At 61.7% G+C, this 17,233-nt stretch overlaps 1 protein-coding gene across 5 annotated transcripts in view; it reads left to right on the top strand.

Annotated features, from left to right (window-relative positions):
• Positions 1–17,233, top strand: part of CFAP74 (cilia and flagella associated protein 74) — a 66,119-nt gene that overhangs the window by 47,899 nt on the left and 987 nt on the right. For 3 of the 5 annotated variants that reach the window (XM_058719404.1, XM_058719406.1, XM_058719405.1), the window contains exons 20-37: positions 230–352; positions 3,771–3,892; positions 6,232–6,360; positions 6,545–6,632; positions 7,172–7,345; positions 8,107–8,240; positions 10,023–10,299; positions 11,272–11,370; positions 12,409–12,548; positions 13,194–13,328; positions 13,495–13,604; positions 13,713–13,768; positions 13,903–14,022; positions 14,238–14,393; positions 15,249–15,381; positions 16,373–16,527; positions 16,739–16,871; positions 17,042–17,229. In XM_058719404.1, the coding sequence (XP_058575387.1) occupies positions 230–352; positions 3,771–3,892; positions 6,232–6,360; positions 6,545–6,632; positions 7,172–7,345; positions 8,107–8,240; positions 10,023–10,299; positions 11,272–11,370; positions 12,409–12,548; positions 13,194–13,328; positions 13,495–13,604; positions 13,713–13,768; positions 13,903–14,022; positions 14,238–14,393; positions 15,249–15,381; positions 16,373–16,527; positions 16,739–16,871; positions 17,042–17,229 (2,472 nt within the window). The remainder of the gene's footprint in view (positions 1–229; positions 353–3,770; positions 3,893–6,231; positions 6,361–6,544; positions 6,633–7,171; positions 7,346–8,106; positions 8,241–10,022; positions 10,300–11,271; positions 11,371–12,408; positions 12,549–13,193; positions 13,329–13,494; positions 13,605–13,712; positions 13,769–13,902; positions 14,023–14,237; positions 14,394–15,248; positions 15,382–16,372; positions 16,528–16,738; positions 16,872–17,041; positions 17,230–17,233) is intronic. The other 2 variants (XM_058719407.1, XR_009258491.1) reach the window with 2 other exon arrangements.

Genomic DNA, 17,233 nt, shown 5'->3' on the forward strand with positions numbered 1-17,233 from the left:
CCGTGTGCAAGGGCCCTGGGGCATCGAGAGAGCAGGTACACACACGGGCAGGAAACGTGCCGGGAGGGGTTCAACTGTGTTGCTGGGCAGTAAGTCCTCGAAGGGCAGGGCCAGGCCACCCAGGGACACGCCCCCTCACGGTGATGCTGCCTGCGGTGAGGACATGGGGAGGCGCCTTGATAGAAACGGGAAGCCTGGCTGTGTCTGCGGCAACTGTCTTCGCCTGCAGGTGGCAGAGGGGGAGATTGGCCCCTTCGGCTCCATCAAAGTGCCGGTCATCTTCACGCCCATCATCCCAGGAGCGGTCTACACCAAGTTCAAGGTCGTGTTTAAGAATCAGCAGTGTCCCACGGTGAGTACCCAGCCTGGGTGCCAGGGTCCCTGCCACTCGCACTCCCCCGCCTGGACAGCCAGCTGGTGGCACAGATGGCCGGCACCGCGGCGCGCGCGAACGTGCACGTGCTCCCACACCCGTGCGCGCACACGGAGCCCTTGCTCTCCACCGCTAGAAGCGCCTTGCCTGGTTTCCAAGTAGTTAAAATTTTTACTCGTTAGTTTTTATTACTTATTTACTTACTTACACGTTTATTAAATTTTTTCAGAGAACGTGATCTGCAAACTTTTTTATTTTGTTTTTATTTTTATTTTTTAAATTTTTATTCATTTTTGAGACAGAGTCAGAGAGGGGGCAGAGAGAGGGAGACACAGAATCCCAAGCAGGCTCCAGGCTCCGAGCTGTCAGCACACAGCCCGACGCGGGGCTCGAACCCACGCACGTGAGATCATGACCCGAGCCCAAGTCAGATCTAATCCCAAGGCGCCCGAATTAGTTGTTCGTTGTAACCAAAGGCAAGACTGAGATTGTAGATGTGAGGCCGGCACCTGTCTAAGGGCCGCCAGCGGATTCGGGAGTTAGCTCGTTCCCCTCGGTTCTACCCTCCGTGCCTTCCGGGCGCTCGCTGCCAACAGACGGCCACTGCCGCTGTATCCTCGTCCCCGTCCAGCTGTGTTCCCGCCCGGCAGCCGGCCCCCTGCACGACCTCCCGGGTCCAGTGACCGTGCCCAGGCCCCGCCAGCTCCACTGGGGCTTGTGTCCGCCCACGCTGCCCGAGTCCCCTGACACCATCCTTCTTGCCGGTCCCTCTGCCGTCTTCGGTCCCTGCTGGGAGAGCCCAGTGCCCTGGCACAGCCTGGCAGGAAGTTGTTTCGCTCGGTCCCTCTGACTTCAGGCTAATTGTGTTACTTAGGGGGCCGTTGGCTCTCTCGCGGTTCTCTCGTCCACCCTGGCATGAGCACGTTGCTATTTATTCCATTTCCCCCTTTATCTGGAAATTCCACTTTCCATTCCACGAAGGGCCCCCCAAATCCCACGAGACTTTCTCTTCTCGTGTGGAGGGGCCCTCAGCGCCAGACGCTCGCCCTCACGTGCTGAAGACCAGACCACGGTGCAGCTTGGTCCCTTTTATTTACCCCTTTCCTGGCCCTCAGCTACTCAGGTCAGCTAAGATTTCCTCCCCCGACGCCCATGGCCTCGGGGGCTCCTCCCTGACACCCACCACCCGCCGCCAGGATGACGGCCACCTCCGCTCAGGGGTGACCATTTGATGACGTGTTCGCCATCACGGCATTCTCCTCGCCCCCCTTCTCCTCGTTAGGTGTCTCTGCTCTGGAGAATGGGTCGTCAGGGCTCAGGGATTTGAGACGGCAATGCCTATTTATAACAGGAAGCCCCAGGCTTCGGGAAAACCCCGTCACCATACTGCACAGGCACCTCCAAACTCAACACTGCTCCAAGACATCCACAGTACCCATGGTGTCCCGCAACACTCCACAGGCCGCACAGAGACCCCACAGGACCCCACAATACTCCATAGGCCCCACAGTGGCCCTACAGTGACACTACAGGACCCCACAGGACCCACAACACCCCAGAGTGACCCCATAGGACCCATAGTGACCCCACAGGACCCCACAGTGACCCCATAACATCCCCACTGGACCCACAGTGACCCCACAGGACCCACAGTATCTCACAGTGACCCTGCAGGACCCCACAGTGACCCCACAGGACCCCACACCGCCCCTACAGAGGTGACAGGAGGGAACAAAGTCTAGAACTTGGTGACCAAAAGCTCTTAAAGAAGCCGGCCTGACAGGGGCTGTGACCTTGGGTCGCGGTGGCCCTGCTGGGTAATCTGGGCAGCAGACACCCTGGCTGCTCTCCCTCCCTCTGGCCTCCCGCCAGCAGGAGTGGGGCGTGCGCGGTCCCCACACCGTCATCCTCCCCAGCTGAGAAAGGGCCTGCATCCCGAGCCCCGCTGCCCATCTCCAAGGTGGGCCTCCCCCCTGGCGGTCCACAGACGCTGCCCACTGTCTCCGGCGAGAACGGCCCCAGTGAGGGTGGCTCTCCTTTCGCGGGCCTGTGCCAGGCTCTGTCACTGAGCCCGGCTGGACTGCCGCGCGGGGACTCCCATTGCGGGCAGCCCCCATCGTGGGCCCTCCGAACGTCCCTCATCCGTCCTCCAAGTCTCTGTCTTTCCTCCACCTGGCATGTCCCGTGTCACCCTCCACCTCACCTGGCTGCTGACTCGGGTGCTCACGGGCATCGCCCTCCTCCTAACGGTTATCTGACGGCGCAGTCAGGCTCCCGGGCCTCATGACCCTCTGCAGGGGTGGCTCCATGTCATGAATCAGCCCGGCCACTTGCTAGGCACTCAGCCGCTCCCCCTACCTCGGAGTGATGCTACCTGCTTCCGCCCGAATCCCCTCCTGCCCCCCGGCAGCCCATCTTCCCAGCGGGTGCCGTCTTTGTTCCCCACGTTCTTCTTGTCTCTGGCGCCGGAGACCCTGTGGCCTCTGGCCTGCTCGCTGATGTGTTCTAAGTGTCACAAGTCCTGGGCTCCACAGCCCCCACTCCATCCTGTGGGCAGGTGGCCCCGTCTCAGGCTGGGGGTTCTGGAGGAAGGCATGTGGAGTCCTCAGCTCACCACCATAGCAGCAGGACAGGACCTGCCCTGCCAGGGCCCTGCCCAGACCGAGGGACACATGCTGTCCCTGCAGGACAGCCACAGACCCCCCAACCTCCCCAGACCCAGGACTCATTTGGCCGGAGGAGCCGGCAGCCGGGAAGGGGAGAGAAGTGGTTCCCACTCCTCCTCGTCCCTCGAGACCTCTGAGCCCCCTTTCTGTGTTGACTGTGACCGTTTATGGAGTGTCCATCCCATCGTGTGATGCAATATTCTGTGATAAAAGGGTTTTTTTTTTAAACAGCTAAAAATGTTGATAATTACGAAGCTATGTGATGGGCACATGACAATCCATTATACCGTTCTTTTTTTAACGTTTCTTATTTTTTTGAGGGAGAGAGAGTATGTGTGTGTGAGCTGGGGAGGGGCAGAGAGAGAGGGGGAGAGAGAGAAACCCCAGCAGGCTCCTTGCTGTCAGCACAGAGCCCGATGCAGGGCTCAGACCCACGAACAGTGAGATCGTGACCTGAGCCAAAATCAAGAGTCAGACCCTTAAGCGACTGAGCCACCCAGGCGCCCCACCATTCTATCTTTTTACGTTTGAAGATTTGGATAATAAAAAGGATTGTTTAAATGATCTGATATGAAAACGGCCACAGAACTCCAAAACATAGTTGGTTTAAGTATGAAGTTCCCAGCACTCGTAAGGCTTGTAAAAAGCCTAGGCTGGGCTGTGTTGGCATTCTCTGTCACTGCCTGCTTTGCGGACAAAAGCGTGTCCTAACATCACACCTTCAAACTTAGTTATATTTCAGAGTCACAGGCGTTGCTATCGACGTGCCCGTGTGGGTGCCAAAGCCCAGCGTAGACTTGAAGATCTGCACGTACGACCGGCTGTATCAGGACTCCATCCTCGTCCACACACGGTGAGCCTGGCGGGCAGGGGAGCCCGGGAGCCCGGGACCCCTCCACGCCCAGGCCCTTGGCCCCTCGTGGACACAGACAGGAGAGTGGGGAGCCCAGCCAGGAAAGGAAATGTGGACAGAGGCCTGAGGAAGGAAACGTGTTTTCAAAGGCGTCCAGACCAGAGCAGTCAATTCTAAATACTTTTTACCGAAGTACAACTTAAGTGGAGAAAAGAAGGCAAATGCCATGGTTAGCGCTCGGTGGGCGCTCATTCCCCAGACCGCCTGCTGCCGGCACCTGCTGACACCAGGCCCACCGGGCGTAGCCCGGCCCTGCTTCCAGCCGCAGAACAGCCTCGTAGGGGCGGAAGTCCTGCAGACTTCCTCTGTGGCCGTCCTTCCACATGGGGGACTTGCCTGTCTCAGCTTCAGGACCGCAAATGTCAGGGGCCTGGAGAGGGGCTCCGGTGGATTTGTTTGGGGAACAAGGGCTGGCCAGCCTCTGCCAGTCAGTCTATCTCAGGGTGCAAGGTGCAGCCACTTTCTGGGGGAGGGCAGGGAAAGAGGAGGGGGGCAGCACTCAGCCTATGGGGTAAAGGAAGACCCCAGCTGCATATGCAGGGCGCGTGTGTGTGACAGAGTTGGCCAGGTGACTTGGTTTGGTAGAGACTCGAAGGGAGGCAGGGGCGTGGGGAGCCTCATGGTGGAAAACAGGAAGGTTCCAGGTGAGCCCAGATGGGGGTGGGGCTCCCGGAGGCACTTACCAGAAGCAGGTGACTGTGTGTTTGGGGGCGCACGTGGCTTCCTCCGGCTGCTCTGGAGTCGGAGACGGACAAAACCCAGAGAAGCCACAAGGCCTGGTCATCCTGGGGCCTGTGGGGCCCAGCCTCCCCCAGAACCTTGGCCTGGGCAGGAGGCAGGCAGAGCTCCAGGTGGGTGGGGGTCCACCTCTGCCCCCACACCCCTCCAGGTCCTTGCACCAGGTGCCTGCCCGGCAAAGGTCTTCCCAATAAAGTCTCAGGTTTCTGAGAACCACCTGGAGACATACTTCGGTGGCAGTGTTTCTGTTTGTAAGAATTCCGGAGCAACTTCTTCCTCAGCATGTCTCTGGAGGCCAGGAGAACAAAAAAAAAAAAGGAACTATTGGGACCCCATCAGGATAAAAGCTTCTGCCAGCTAAGGAAACAATCAGCAAAACTAAAAGGCAGCCGACAGAATGGGAGAAGATATTTGCCAAAGACAGATAAAGGGTTGGTATCCAAAATCTAAAGAAATTATCAAACTCAACACCCAAAAAACAAATAATCCAGTGAAGAAATGGGCAAAAGACATGAATAGACACTTCTCCAAAGAAGACATCCAGATGGCCAACCGACACATGAAAAAATGCTCAACATCACTCCTCATCAGGGAAATACAAATCAAAACCACGATGAGATACCACCTCACACCTGTCAGAATGGCTCACATTGACAACTCAGGCAACAGCAGATGCTGGCGAGGATGTGGAGAGACGGGAACCCTCTTGCACTGTTGGTGGGAATGCGAACTGGCGCAGCCGCTCTGGAAAACAGTGTGGAGGTTCCTCAAAAAATTAAAAATAGAACCACCGTACGACCCAGCAATTGCACTACTAGGCATTTATCCGAGGGATACAGCTGTGCTGTTTCGAAGGGACACACGCACCCCAATGTTTATAGCAGCACCATCGACAATAGCCAAAGTATGGAAAGAGCCCAAATGTCCATCGATGGATGAATGGATAAAGAAGATGTGGGATATATATACGATGGAGTATTACTCGGCAATCAAAAAGAATGAAATCTTGCCATTTGCAACTACGTGGATGGAACTGGAGAGTGTTCTGCTAAGTGAAATTACTCAGAGAAAAACAAAAATCATATGACTTCACTCATATGAGGAGCTTAAGAGACGAAACAGATGAACATAAGGAAAGGGAAACAAAAGTAATATAAAAACAGGGAGGGGGACAAAACGTAAGAGACTCATAAATATGGAGAACCAACTGAGGGTAACTGAAAGGGGTTGTGGGAGGGGGTTGGGCTAAATGGGGGAGGGGCACCAAGGAATCTACTCCTGAAATCATTGTGGCACTAGATGCTAACTAACTTGGATGTAAATTAAAAAAATAAATTAAAAAAATTTTGGAGGTGCAAAATAAAAAAAAGTTCCTCGTCAGGAGATCCGCCCCTTAGCAAGCGAGCTGTGAAAACCCACCCGCCCTCTGCCTTGTGAGGGCAGGCACCGTGCATCTGTGGGATGTCTGGCCCGTGAGAAGTGTGTCTGTCCCGTGGGACCAGACGCACAGCGTCTCTTTGGTGTCCTTCCGTGTCCTGCAGGTCGAAAGCGGCCCTGCGTCTGAAGTTTGAAGTGTGCAAGGAGCTGAGGGGCCACATGGCGCTCCTGCCGGAGACGGGCTACATCCAGGCCCAGTCCTCCTGCACCGTGCAGCTCAAGTTCCTGCCGCGGTGAGCGCCCGGAGGCCGCGGGGCTGGGAGGCTGGGGGAGCACATCTCCTGGCTCTTAGATTTCTTGCATTTCCTATCATTTGTAGCTCCTGTGTGACCTAAAACACGCTCACAGGTCAGCTCTACGGTCGTTCTCCAAATATAAAGGAGAAAAGTACTTTTGAGCGCATCCCATCTCTTTCAGACACTCCCTCCCAGAAGACGCAGGGAAGTATTTCGACAAGGAAAGCAGAGTCCTGGAGGCCCCAATGACAATCCGGGTGGCTGACCAGGTCTGCATGGGACGCTTCCCAGGAATGCTGGACACTCTTCGGGACCCGAGCGCCTCCCCCAAAAGGCAGGGCCCTGGCGGGTTCCGATGACCTGACCCGCAGCTCTGTCTCCCGCCCCGGCTGCTGCTGCACAGTGGAGACGAGGAAGGGGGTTGTGGATCGGAGGGAGAGACCTGAGGGCTGTGCAGGGCCAGCGGGGCGTCCCCCTGGCACCTGAGCCCACACGTGCCCGGGTGCACACGCCGAGTGTGCTCACGGCCGCACGTGCACACGCACAGTGCACGCGCGCGCGCACTCAGCACTCATTCCCTCCCGCGCCCCGCCCACCTGAGGCTCCTCCCCTCTTCTTTGGCACCTGCTTCCGTGCCCTCCCAAGTCAGGCACCACAGGGAAGTGGCCGAGACAAAGAGTCTCGTGTCTGGGAATGGGCACACCGTCGGCTGCCAGGTGGACACAACGCTTGTGCCCTCCTTGTCGGTGGAAACATTTGCGGAGACGGATGGGCAGTGACCGGCGCCCACTCGCCCTTTGCACTTCAGATCAAGCCGGTGGGGTTTACGGTACACGCGGTGGTCACCACCTCGGACCTGGAGCTCAGCCCCTCGGCAGTGGACTTTGGCCACTGCACCGTGTACGAGGCCGTCAGAACCCAAGTCAGCCTATGCAACCTCTCCCTCCTGCCCCAGGGTTTTGGGTTCGTCGGGCTCCCCAAGGTGCCTCACTGGGTCGGGGAGGGGCACAGGGTGCGGGGACAGAGTCGGGAAGCTCTGGGGACGTACCGGGGCAGCTGCCACCCCAGGGTCCGGGCACCCAGCACCAGGTGGCCTCACCCCTCCCCAGGCCCCACGCCCACGCCAAGAGCCTCGGCCTGGCGTCGCCCCCTGCCCGTCCCTCTCCTCATCCCCACTGCCCGCACCACCGCCTCACCTCACCTCTCTCTGTCCCAGCCTCTCCCTCCCTCTCTGGCCCGCTGCCCTGCCAGGACTCGGGACTCCCCTCCCTCCCTTCCTTCCAGAACTCCTGCCTGCCTGGCCCTGCAGGGCAGCCGGGATGGGGCTCAGACCAGGCTGCCCCCCCACCCCCCCCCACCCTCCACTTACATGCATGCAGACACACGTATGCATGCACGAACATCACACAGGGGTGTGCTCACGTACACGCACACGCTCACACATGCACATAGACATGCTCGCATATACCCGTGATCACACGTGTGGTGACAGACATGCTCACAGACATGCCGACACTCGCGTACACACGAACGCGCTCACAAACACCCACGTGCTGGTCTACGGTCGCTCCTCCACACACAGACATGCTTACACATGCCCGGACAGACAGACACTCACATCCTCGCAGACACACTTGCACACACATGCGCTCACACCCCTGCCACGCGTGTCCACGCAGCCCCCGCGATAAGCCCCAGATCACCGTGTTCTCACTTCGGCGTCGACGGTTTTCCATCCGCCAGTTTGTGGACGTCCAGCCCAGTGACGGGTTTGGGACAATCCTGCCGCTGGAAACGCTGCAACTTGACGTGATCTTCCAGCCCACCAAGGCCAAGGACTACAACTTCGAGCTCGTCTGCAAGTCGGAGATCAACCGGTGAGCCTGGCAGGCGAGGGGCGCGCAGAGGGCCCCGTTCGGCAGGTTCAGCCGGCTCTGTCCTCGAGCGCTGGCGGCCGGGTTGACCGCGGGGCCGGGCCGAGACACCGCTGGCTGCAGGGACTTCAGACCCAGGCACAGGCTCCTGGGATCCGGAGCCTCGCCCATCTGTGTGCGTGCGCGCGCGCGTGCCTGTGTGTGTGTGAGTACATGTGCAGGAGAGCATGGGAGCACACACGTGTGGACGTGTGTGCATTGTGTGTGGATGCACGTGTGGCCATGTGTGTGCGAGTGTGTGTGGTGTATAGATTGCCTGTCTGCTCTCAGGAGGACCTGGACATGAGCCCCACTTGTGCTGACATGCTGTGTGATGGGAACAGACCCTGGACCTCCCTGAGCCTCCCGTTCCCACCCTGACAGATGGGACGGAGGAAGTGGTAGGGAGAGAAATCGACCAGGATGCAGACCGGGTGGTCTGGGATGAGGGGCCGGTTCCTGTTGCTGCCCGAGACTATCAGTCCCCAGTGAGGAACGTCCTCACTGTCCTGTGCGGGTGTCCAGCCGGGCGCTGGACCACCTCCCCACAGAGCCGCGCCGCCCACCCGCCTCTAACCCTGACTCTTCTCCTGTCCCCACCTGCGTGCCAGCCTGTCTGGTCCTGCCTGGGGGCCTGGGCGCCCCCGGGTGGGGTCGGGCTGGCCAGGGCCCACGGGCCAAACCCTCTTCTGGTCCCGGGCATGTGACCATGGGCAGGAGCGGTGGCCACCTGGGGTCTGACAGACTCGTGGGTGAGCAGGGATGAGTCCACGGGTGGGAAGAGTTGAGGGGGCGAAGTGCAGAGTTTGTGTATGTACTGAGTCCTGCACTTCATCCCTAACAATAACCCCAATGTCTCTCCACCCACAAGGATTCGTTTTAACATTTAGAGCCTGTGGTCACACGACACCAAAAAATACATTTCATTATTTCAACATATGAGCAACATTACCATCACAGAGCAGTGTCGACATCAGCCTTTAAGGCATTAAAATATGTGTAATTAGGATGAAATCCAACAAGGAGAGCGTAGTAGCAGTCAGGGTTCGAAGATCTGGACTGTAAACATCCCACCAGCTAAAGTAACAAATATCTGTTCTTTTTTTTTTTAATACATTATCTTATTTTATTCATATTCCAGTCTGCTCACACATGGTCCAAGAACACTCGCCCACGAACAAACACACCCACACCACGGAGGTGTGTGGACTACCTGTCTGTGTTTGAGACGGGTAATGACAGAAATGAACTCACTAGGGTTTATAGATTCCTGTGCTCGTATTTAAAGAGCAGGTTATCAGTTTTATTGTTGTAATGTTTATTTCTGAGAGAAACAGAGAGAGAGAGACAGAACGTGAGCAGCGGAGGGGCAGAGAGCGAGGCGGACACAGAATCCTACGCAGCTCCAGGCTCCGAGCTGTCCGCACAGAGCCCAACGTGGGGCTCGGACTCGCGAACCGCGCAGTCACAACCTGAACCACCCAGGCGCCCCTATCCGTTTTATTTTCAAGTGTCAATGAGTGTTTAACAAAAATAAGCCAGAAATTCCCTCCTCAGCAAATTGGGATGGAATTTTTAACTGTCCACTTTAAATGTGTGCAGGGGTCTGTGGTATTTTCAAAAGATAGTAAAATTCGTCAATGAGATAGCAAAACCTGAGCCACCGTCTCCGTTGGAGGCCACCTCCCACAGCACACGGCCCCACGGCCAGCACCGCCTCTGAGCCGCCCACACCTGCTCTTCCAGGTGCTTCAAGCTGTCATGCCGAGCCGTGGGCGTCCGCCCGCCCCTGGGGCTGTCCCACTACCAGGTCAAGTTTGCAGCCACGTCCCTGTACCACACATCCGTGGCCACGCTGTACGTCATCAACTCTCACGTGAGCATGAGCTCACTGACTCACTCCGCTCCCCGAGTCGGCTCCGAGGACGTCTCTCCCGTGGGGCCCACGACCTTCGAGTTCCTGCCGCCCCCCGACTCGCCCATCACCATCTCGCCCTTGGTGGGGACCGTGCTGCCAGGAAAGGCAGGTGTGGGCCCCCCAGGTGGGCCGGGCGGGGACGGGGGAGGCCTGGCCCGGCCCCAGAGGCAGGGGCACCAGCGGGCGGCTGACCCCACAAGCACCTGCCTGGGGGCTCTGGCAGTTTGGACTGAGGGCACACAGACCCCCGGACCTCCCAGCAGCTGGGCACAGAGGGCCTGGTCATCAGAAGGGCAGGGTGTCCGTCCAACCCATTGAGAAAGGGTCTCCTGCCTCTGCTCTGCCCGACAGAGCTAGGGGGCCTGGAGGCAGTGGTTCCTCTCAGCCAGTCCCAGGGCCACCCCAGCCTCCTGGGGCTTGGGGTGGCTGCCACAAGGGCCAAGTAAGGAGGGGCATGTGAACGTGCTGGGGACTCCTGGACCCTGGCAGGTTTCAATTAGTGTGGTTCTTTAAAATGCGTTTCTTTAAATTTAGCCAATACTGCCTAAGTATGGGTCCCCAAAAGGGGTGTTGCAGTTGGCTTCTGTGCTCCCTCCCTTCCTCTCCCTCCCTCTTTCCTTTATTCCCCCTTTCCTTTATTCTCTCCCCGCAACCCATGCCACCTGCTCTGCCGCATGGTGTCCCGAGCACGGGGACACCTAGGATGAGCTTCCGTGGGGCCCGGGGCTGCCCCGCAGCTGCACCAGCCACAGAGACAGGTTAGGGTGGACAGCTGAACACGGTTTCCTTTCCCACTCGGGCCTCATGAGCTGTGGGCGGGGTCTCCGTCGCCGGCCCCCCTACCCTACATGGTAAGAGTGGACTGGATGATCAGGCACTGGAACCTACCCAAGCCCCCAGGGGCAGTGCTCGGGGAGCACCTCCCTGGAAAGGGCCTTCACGAGCTGAAACCCCACAGGAGTGTCAGCGAGCCTGACGTGGGGGCACCCAGGGGAGGGGCACAGCGGGAGCTGAGGAGGGCGGGGCACCGGAGGGAGCCAGCTCCGCCCTCCGGGCTCCGGGCTCCTCTCTCTGCAGAGGTGCCTGGTCCAGGTGGCCTTCCGGCCCGTGCTCCCCACCAAGCTGATCCTCCAGGAAGCCCTCCAGACCCTGACCAAAGAAGCGGAGGCCAAGTCGGTACGTGGGGACATGGAGGAGAAGGGTGTGGGGCACGGGCTGGGGGGCTGAGGCTTCCTGCACAAAGGCTTTCAGCCGAACACCAGCACCACTTGAGGCTCCGGGCCCCGGGCCAGCTTGCCGGCAGCACTGCTGGGTCCCCAGAGGGCAGTTTCGGGAGGGCGAGCCACGGCAGGGCACGCTGATGGGCAGGTGTGGCTTCTTACAACCGGAAAGGAAAGCCCATGAAAACAGCCTCGCACATGTAAACTTGAGGGGTGCCCGGGGGGGCTCGGTGGGCTGAGCGTCCGACTTCGGCTCAGGTCGTGATCTCACGGTTCGTGGGTTCGAGCCCCGTGTCGGGCTCTGTGCTGACAGCATCCACCTGCTTCGGATCCTCTGCCCACCCCTCCACCCCCGGCTCTCTCTCTCTCTCTCAAATAAATAAACACACACAAAAATGTGAACTTGACAGTATCAGCCCAGGGATAAACCCCACCAAGGGCCAGGCCCCGCTGCCCCAGCCAGCCCCAGAGAGGTTGCAGTACGTGGGCTCCTGCCAGGAGAGGGGGTCCCACGGACCCACAGAGCTGTGCAGTCACATGGCCTAGAGCGACGGCCGCCCACTGCTGCCCTGGGGACGCACACTCGTCCAGCGTCTCGTGCCACCTTGAGCTGCTCCAGCACACACGGGGGGAAGAAGCCCTTGCCTCCCTGCAGTGAGCGAGGGGAAGAGGCACCAGGAAGGAGGACCCCTGGTCCTGGGCAACCCTTTACCCCTCTTTTGCCTCAGTTCCCTTGTTGCTGAGGGCAAACACGAGTTGGTGCACAGGCCCACGGGGGTCTCTGCACTGGGAGCCTTGTGTCTCCCTCTGGACACTCACCTGTCTCCGTTGCACCTGCAGTCAGTCTTCCTGAAGGAGCCCCTTGGTGTTTGGGTCCCCATCCCCTTCAAACCGATGCCCCTGGGGTTCCTGCAGGAGTCAGTCCGCCAGGGGCCACAGCAGCTCCCCCTCACGGCCCCTGCTGGGCTGAGCAGGGCTGGCCTCCACCCCACAGCCCTGCAAAGACACGGTCACCCAGAAGAAGGACCTAAGGAGACAGTCCTTCTCCACGCTGCGGCTGCAGGGCCGGGACCACCCGCCCCGGGCCTCCACCACCCAGGCTGCCAAGCTGCAGAAACTGGACCTCAAGTCCAGGTAGGCCCAAGAGAAGGCCACACCTCCCTCCGGGCCCGTCTGATGAGACCCCACCCTGACCCCCATGGAGACTTTCCCCACAGAAGGCCTGGAGCAGAGCTGTTTTGAACCATGTGACCGCAAGTCCAGGGCTGGGCCAGCTTGAGACACAGTTGAATCTGGGCACCGCCTCGAGGCCCCTCAAGCTCTGGCTTCCGGGGCATCTGCCCACCGCATTCTCCTGGGCCCGGTGTCCCTGTGCGCAGCCTCACACCGCGGGCTGGGGGAGACCTTGCTGTCCCTGACCCCTGTATTCCCAGCTCAGCAACCCCAGCCTCCCCGGGTGCAGAGTGAGGCTGGGAGAGCTCTGACGGGCTCAAGTCACTTGCCCACCCTGGACCCTTGCCTGGGGCCCCAGGAACACGGCCCTCCGGTTAGGTGCCTGATCGGCACCCTGGGGTAGGGGAGGGCCCCCCAGGAAGCAGGGAAGGGTGGGAAAGCCAGCTGGTCAGACATACCTGGGACGGCCACTGCCGGGCAGAGCCCCCGGGAAGCTGCCCCTTACCCCTCCGGCCTGGGGCCCGGGAGAGTGTGGCAGGGCCCCCCGGGGCTTCTGGGGACAGTGTGGGTACAGGGACGTGAGTGTGCGCTGCTGCTTAATTCCAGTTCGGACGAGTACCAGGCTGCCCAGGCCACCCTGGCCAGATCTTTCCAGGGGAGGTTTGACAAGTTTGTGGTTCCCTGTGTCGTTGCCAGTGGTGACACTGAAGACAGGAAGGGGACGGAACCCCTGAGCTTCAGGTGCAGTGCTCTGGTGGGGGAGGGGGTGTCTTCCAGAAAGTGGCTGTCCATCCTCTGCTACGAACCAGTTCTGGGGGCCCGGAGGGAAGGGCACGGAGGCTGAAGCGGGCAGGCGAGGGCGGGGTGCAGAGCACAGCGCCCTCAGCGCACCCTGCCCCACCCCCAGTCCCCACAATACCCTGTACCTGGAGCTGTGGTGTCCAGCCGTGGCACCGTCTCTCGTGGTGACCTCCGACAGAGGCAAAACCATCTTCAACTTCGGTGACATCGCTGTAGGTGAGCTCCAGTTGGGCCCAGCCCCCCATGCACACCCCCGCCCCGGGGGCCCAGGCCCGGGTTCCCACACCCCACCCCCGGGCCTCTGACTTCACCACCCTATTTCAGGACACCGTGGCATAAAAAAGGTCTCCATCCAGAACATCTCCCCCGAGGACCTCACCGTATCCTTGTCCACACCCAGCCCGGGAAGCTCGCGGGGACCCAGGTGGCTCGCGGGGGTGGGAGGGGGCAGCTGGGGGGGGGGGGGGGGCTGCAGCCCTGCTCTTGCCACCTCTCCTTGACACCGGGCCCACAGGTGGAGTTCTCCGTGCTGAACCCCAGGGGCCCCTTCATCCTGCTGACCCCCATCAGCAAGCTGCCTGCAGGCGAGACCCAGGTCCTGACACTGTCCTTCTCTCCCCGGGAGAGCATCTTGGTGAGTCCGGGGCCCACATGCTGCAGCCCGTGCGCTTGCGTCCCCGGAGGCAGTTGGTCCCCCGCACCGCCCCCCTTCCCCCCCCCCCCCCCGCCGCCATGCCTCACCTCTGGCGGGCAAGCAGGAGGAGGCTAGGGAGCTCGATCTGCTCCCAGAGCCCCAGCACACGCCTCCGACAGATGTCTGCTCCGTGCTAATGGACGTGGTCTTCTCAGGCCCGAGAAACACTGGACATCATCACCAAGAGAGACACGCTGTCTCTGACCCTCATGGGTACTGGCGTGGCATCCACGCTCACGTGCTCCATTGAAGGGGACGCCCTCGACATGGGTTACGTGATTGCCGGAGAGTCTGTGTCCTCAAGCTTCAAGGTGAAACACGTCACGGGGGACCTGGTGCCTGCCCTGGCCTCCTAGGAGAGGGCTCCACCCTGGGAGGGGTCAGACCCGCCTTGGTGGGGGAGCTAGTGGAGGCCCCCCGCCATCCAGCCCCCACCTCCAGCAGCTGCCGCCTCCACTGCCCAATCCAGCCGGGGGAAGGCTGACAGTGCCCCTCCCTCCATGCCTCACCAGCTCCACCTCTTAGTGCTCCCTGTCTTCCTGCCTCAGGGCCTTTGCAGGAGCCACCCCACCTGGGATGAGGAGGAGCTCAGCTCAGGCACTGCTCTGGAGGGTGGGGGTGGGGTTACAGACTTTGTGACACCGCCCTGTGGCCTGTGACACCCCCTGTGGGAGGGCAGGCCCGGCTCCCTGTGTCTCTCCGATGTCTGAGGGACTCACCAGCCTTGGGATCAAGCAGCCAACTGCTTCCTCCACCGGCTTAGGTCGGGACCTGGCACCGGGTCCAGGACAGGGATTCCCTGAAGTGTTTATTGAGGAGGGGCACTCTCAGAGACGGGGCGAGGGTGTTGGTTCAGCTGAAGGCCAGCCTGAGCCTGGCAGAGGGGGGCGCTGTGGAGCCCAAGGCGCACCACCACGGAGTTTCCCTCCCCGAGGCGCGTGGAGGGGGCTGGGCGCACCGGCCGGGAAAGGGGGGTAACGTGAGGCTGGGTGAGATGGACCAGCAGCCCAGGAAAGTGCCGGGAGCAAGGCGAAAATGGTTGGGCCGGAGGGCGGCTGGACAGCCAGCGGGGCGTGACCCCCAGCGAGGGCGAGCTGAGACCCCCTTCGCAGTGACCCGCGCGCCGGCGGTGGACGGCAATGCGCTGAAGGTCCCTGTCCTCACAGCTGCAGAACAGCTCGGCGCTGCCCATCAGGTTCTCCATGCAGCTGGACAGCCTCTCCAGCTCCAGGAGGGGCAAAAGCCAGCAGCGGCTGCCGCAGTTCCTCGCCTTTCCGGCCCAGAGGACTGAAGTCGTGGGTGAGCTGGGGGGCGGGGGCGCGGGGCCGCTGCTGGGGAGGGCAGGTGCGAGCGGAGAGCGAGCCCTGGGGGCGGGGCAGGGGTGGGACTTGGGGCGGGGGGCGCGGCCGGGTGGTGAGGTGGGCGAGGACGGGGCAGGGGTGGAGCTTGAGGCGGGGCGCGGCCCGGGTGGGGCGGAGGGCGGGGAAGGGGTGGAGCTTGGGCGGGAGGCAGGGGGGGGATCGGGGGGGTGGGGTGGGCAGGGGTGGAGCTTGGGGCGGGGGGGGGGGCGGACGCGGCCCGGGTGGGGCGAGGACGGGGCAGGGGTGGAGCTTGAGGCGGGGCGCGGCCCGGGTGGGGCGGAGGGCGGGGAAGGGGTGGAGCTTGGGCGGGAGGCGGGGGGGAGGGGCGGGCAGGGGTGGAGCTTGGGGCGGGGCGCGTCCCGGGTGGGGCGGAGGGCGAGGCAGGAGTGGTGGGGGAGGGGAGGGGGTGGAGCTTGGGGAGAGCGCGGCGCGGGGCAGGGGTGGTGTGGGGGGCGGGACGGGGGTGGAGCTTGGGGCGGGGGGGGGGGGGGGACGCGGCCCGGGTGGGGCGAGGACGGGGCAGGGGTGGAGCTTGAGGCGGGGCGCGGCCCGGGTGGGGCGGAGGGCGGGGAAGGGGTGGAGCTTGGGCGGGAGGCAGAGGGGGCTCGGGTGGGGGGCGGGCAGGGGTGGAACTTGGGGCGGAGGGCGCGGCCTGGGTGGGGCGGGGAAGGGGCAGGGGTGGAGCTTGGGGCGGGGCGCGGCCCGGGTGGGGCGGAGGGCGGGGCAGGAGTGGTGGGGGAGGGGAGGGGGTGGAGCTTGGGGAGAGCGCGGCCCGGGGCAGGGGTGGTGTGGGGGGCGGGACGGGGGTGGAGCTTGGGGCGGGTGGGGGGGCGCTGCGGGCAGTGGATTGGTTGGGGGCCAGAGCGTCGGGCTGGTGAGGGGCGCTGCAGGCGGAGTGAGGGACCCACACGTTGCCGACCTTCCCGCAGGCACCCAAAACCACAGCGGCCAGAGCGTGTTCAGCGTGATCCCCGTCGAGGGCGTCATAGACCCCGGCAAGACGCAGGACTTCACCGTGACCTTTAGCCCGGACCACGAGAGCCGTTACTTCTCGGACAGGCTGCAGGTGGTGCTCTTCGGAAAGGTGCGGCTCCCCCCTTCCCGCGTGTCCGGGGCCCTTCCGGCCTTCCCTGCCTGCCCCCCTTTGGAGACCCTGGCCCGTGCCTGAGGGCTCCTCGCCGGGCTGGGTGTCGTCAAGTGGAGAGCCCACTGTCCCCGGTTCCACGGGCCCCCTTCCCCCTGGAGCCCCCCGTCACGGGGACTTGGAACGAGACTGCTATGGTCCTGGTCCCCAGAAACTCTCCCACCAGATTCTTCTGAAGGGCGCGGCCCGTGAGCACATGATGTTCGTAGAGGGTGGAGACCCCCTGGACGTGCCTGTGGAGTCCCTGACCGTGATCCCCACCTGCGACCCTGAGCACAGAGAAGGTGTGTTCTCTGAGGTGTGGGAGCCCCCTCGTGGGGTGTGAGGACAGTAGGAGGAGCTGCCCGCCTGCACCCTTAGCCCTAGGAAGCCTGAAGGGTGGGGTGGGCATTCTGGCCCATCCCCCAGAGGGTGATTTCCTGAGGACCAGCTAACCCCTAGGCACCTCCCTCAGGCCCCGGGTGGCACAGCCCCCCACACACTGGCCCCCAGCCGGGTCCTCTGTCTCCAGAAGCCGAGGAGCTGAAGCCCATCCTGGTGACCCTGGATTACGTCCAGCTGGACACAGACATGCCAGCCCCTCCTGCCACCCGAGAGCTGCAGGTGGGCTGCATCCGGACCACCCAGCTGTCTCCAAAGAAGGTGA

This window comes from Neofelis nebulosa, chromosome 2 (assembly GCF_028018385.1).
Source record: "Neofelis nebulosa isolate mNeoNeb1 chromosome 2, mNeoNeb1.pri, whole genome shotgun sequence".
Taxonomy (NCBI): domain Eukaryota; kingdom Metazoa; phylum Chordata; class Mammalia; order Carnivora; family Felidae; genus Neofelis; species Neofelis nebulosa.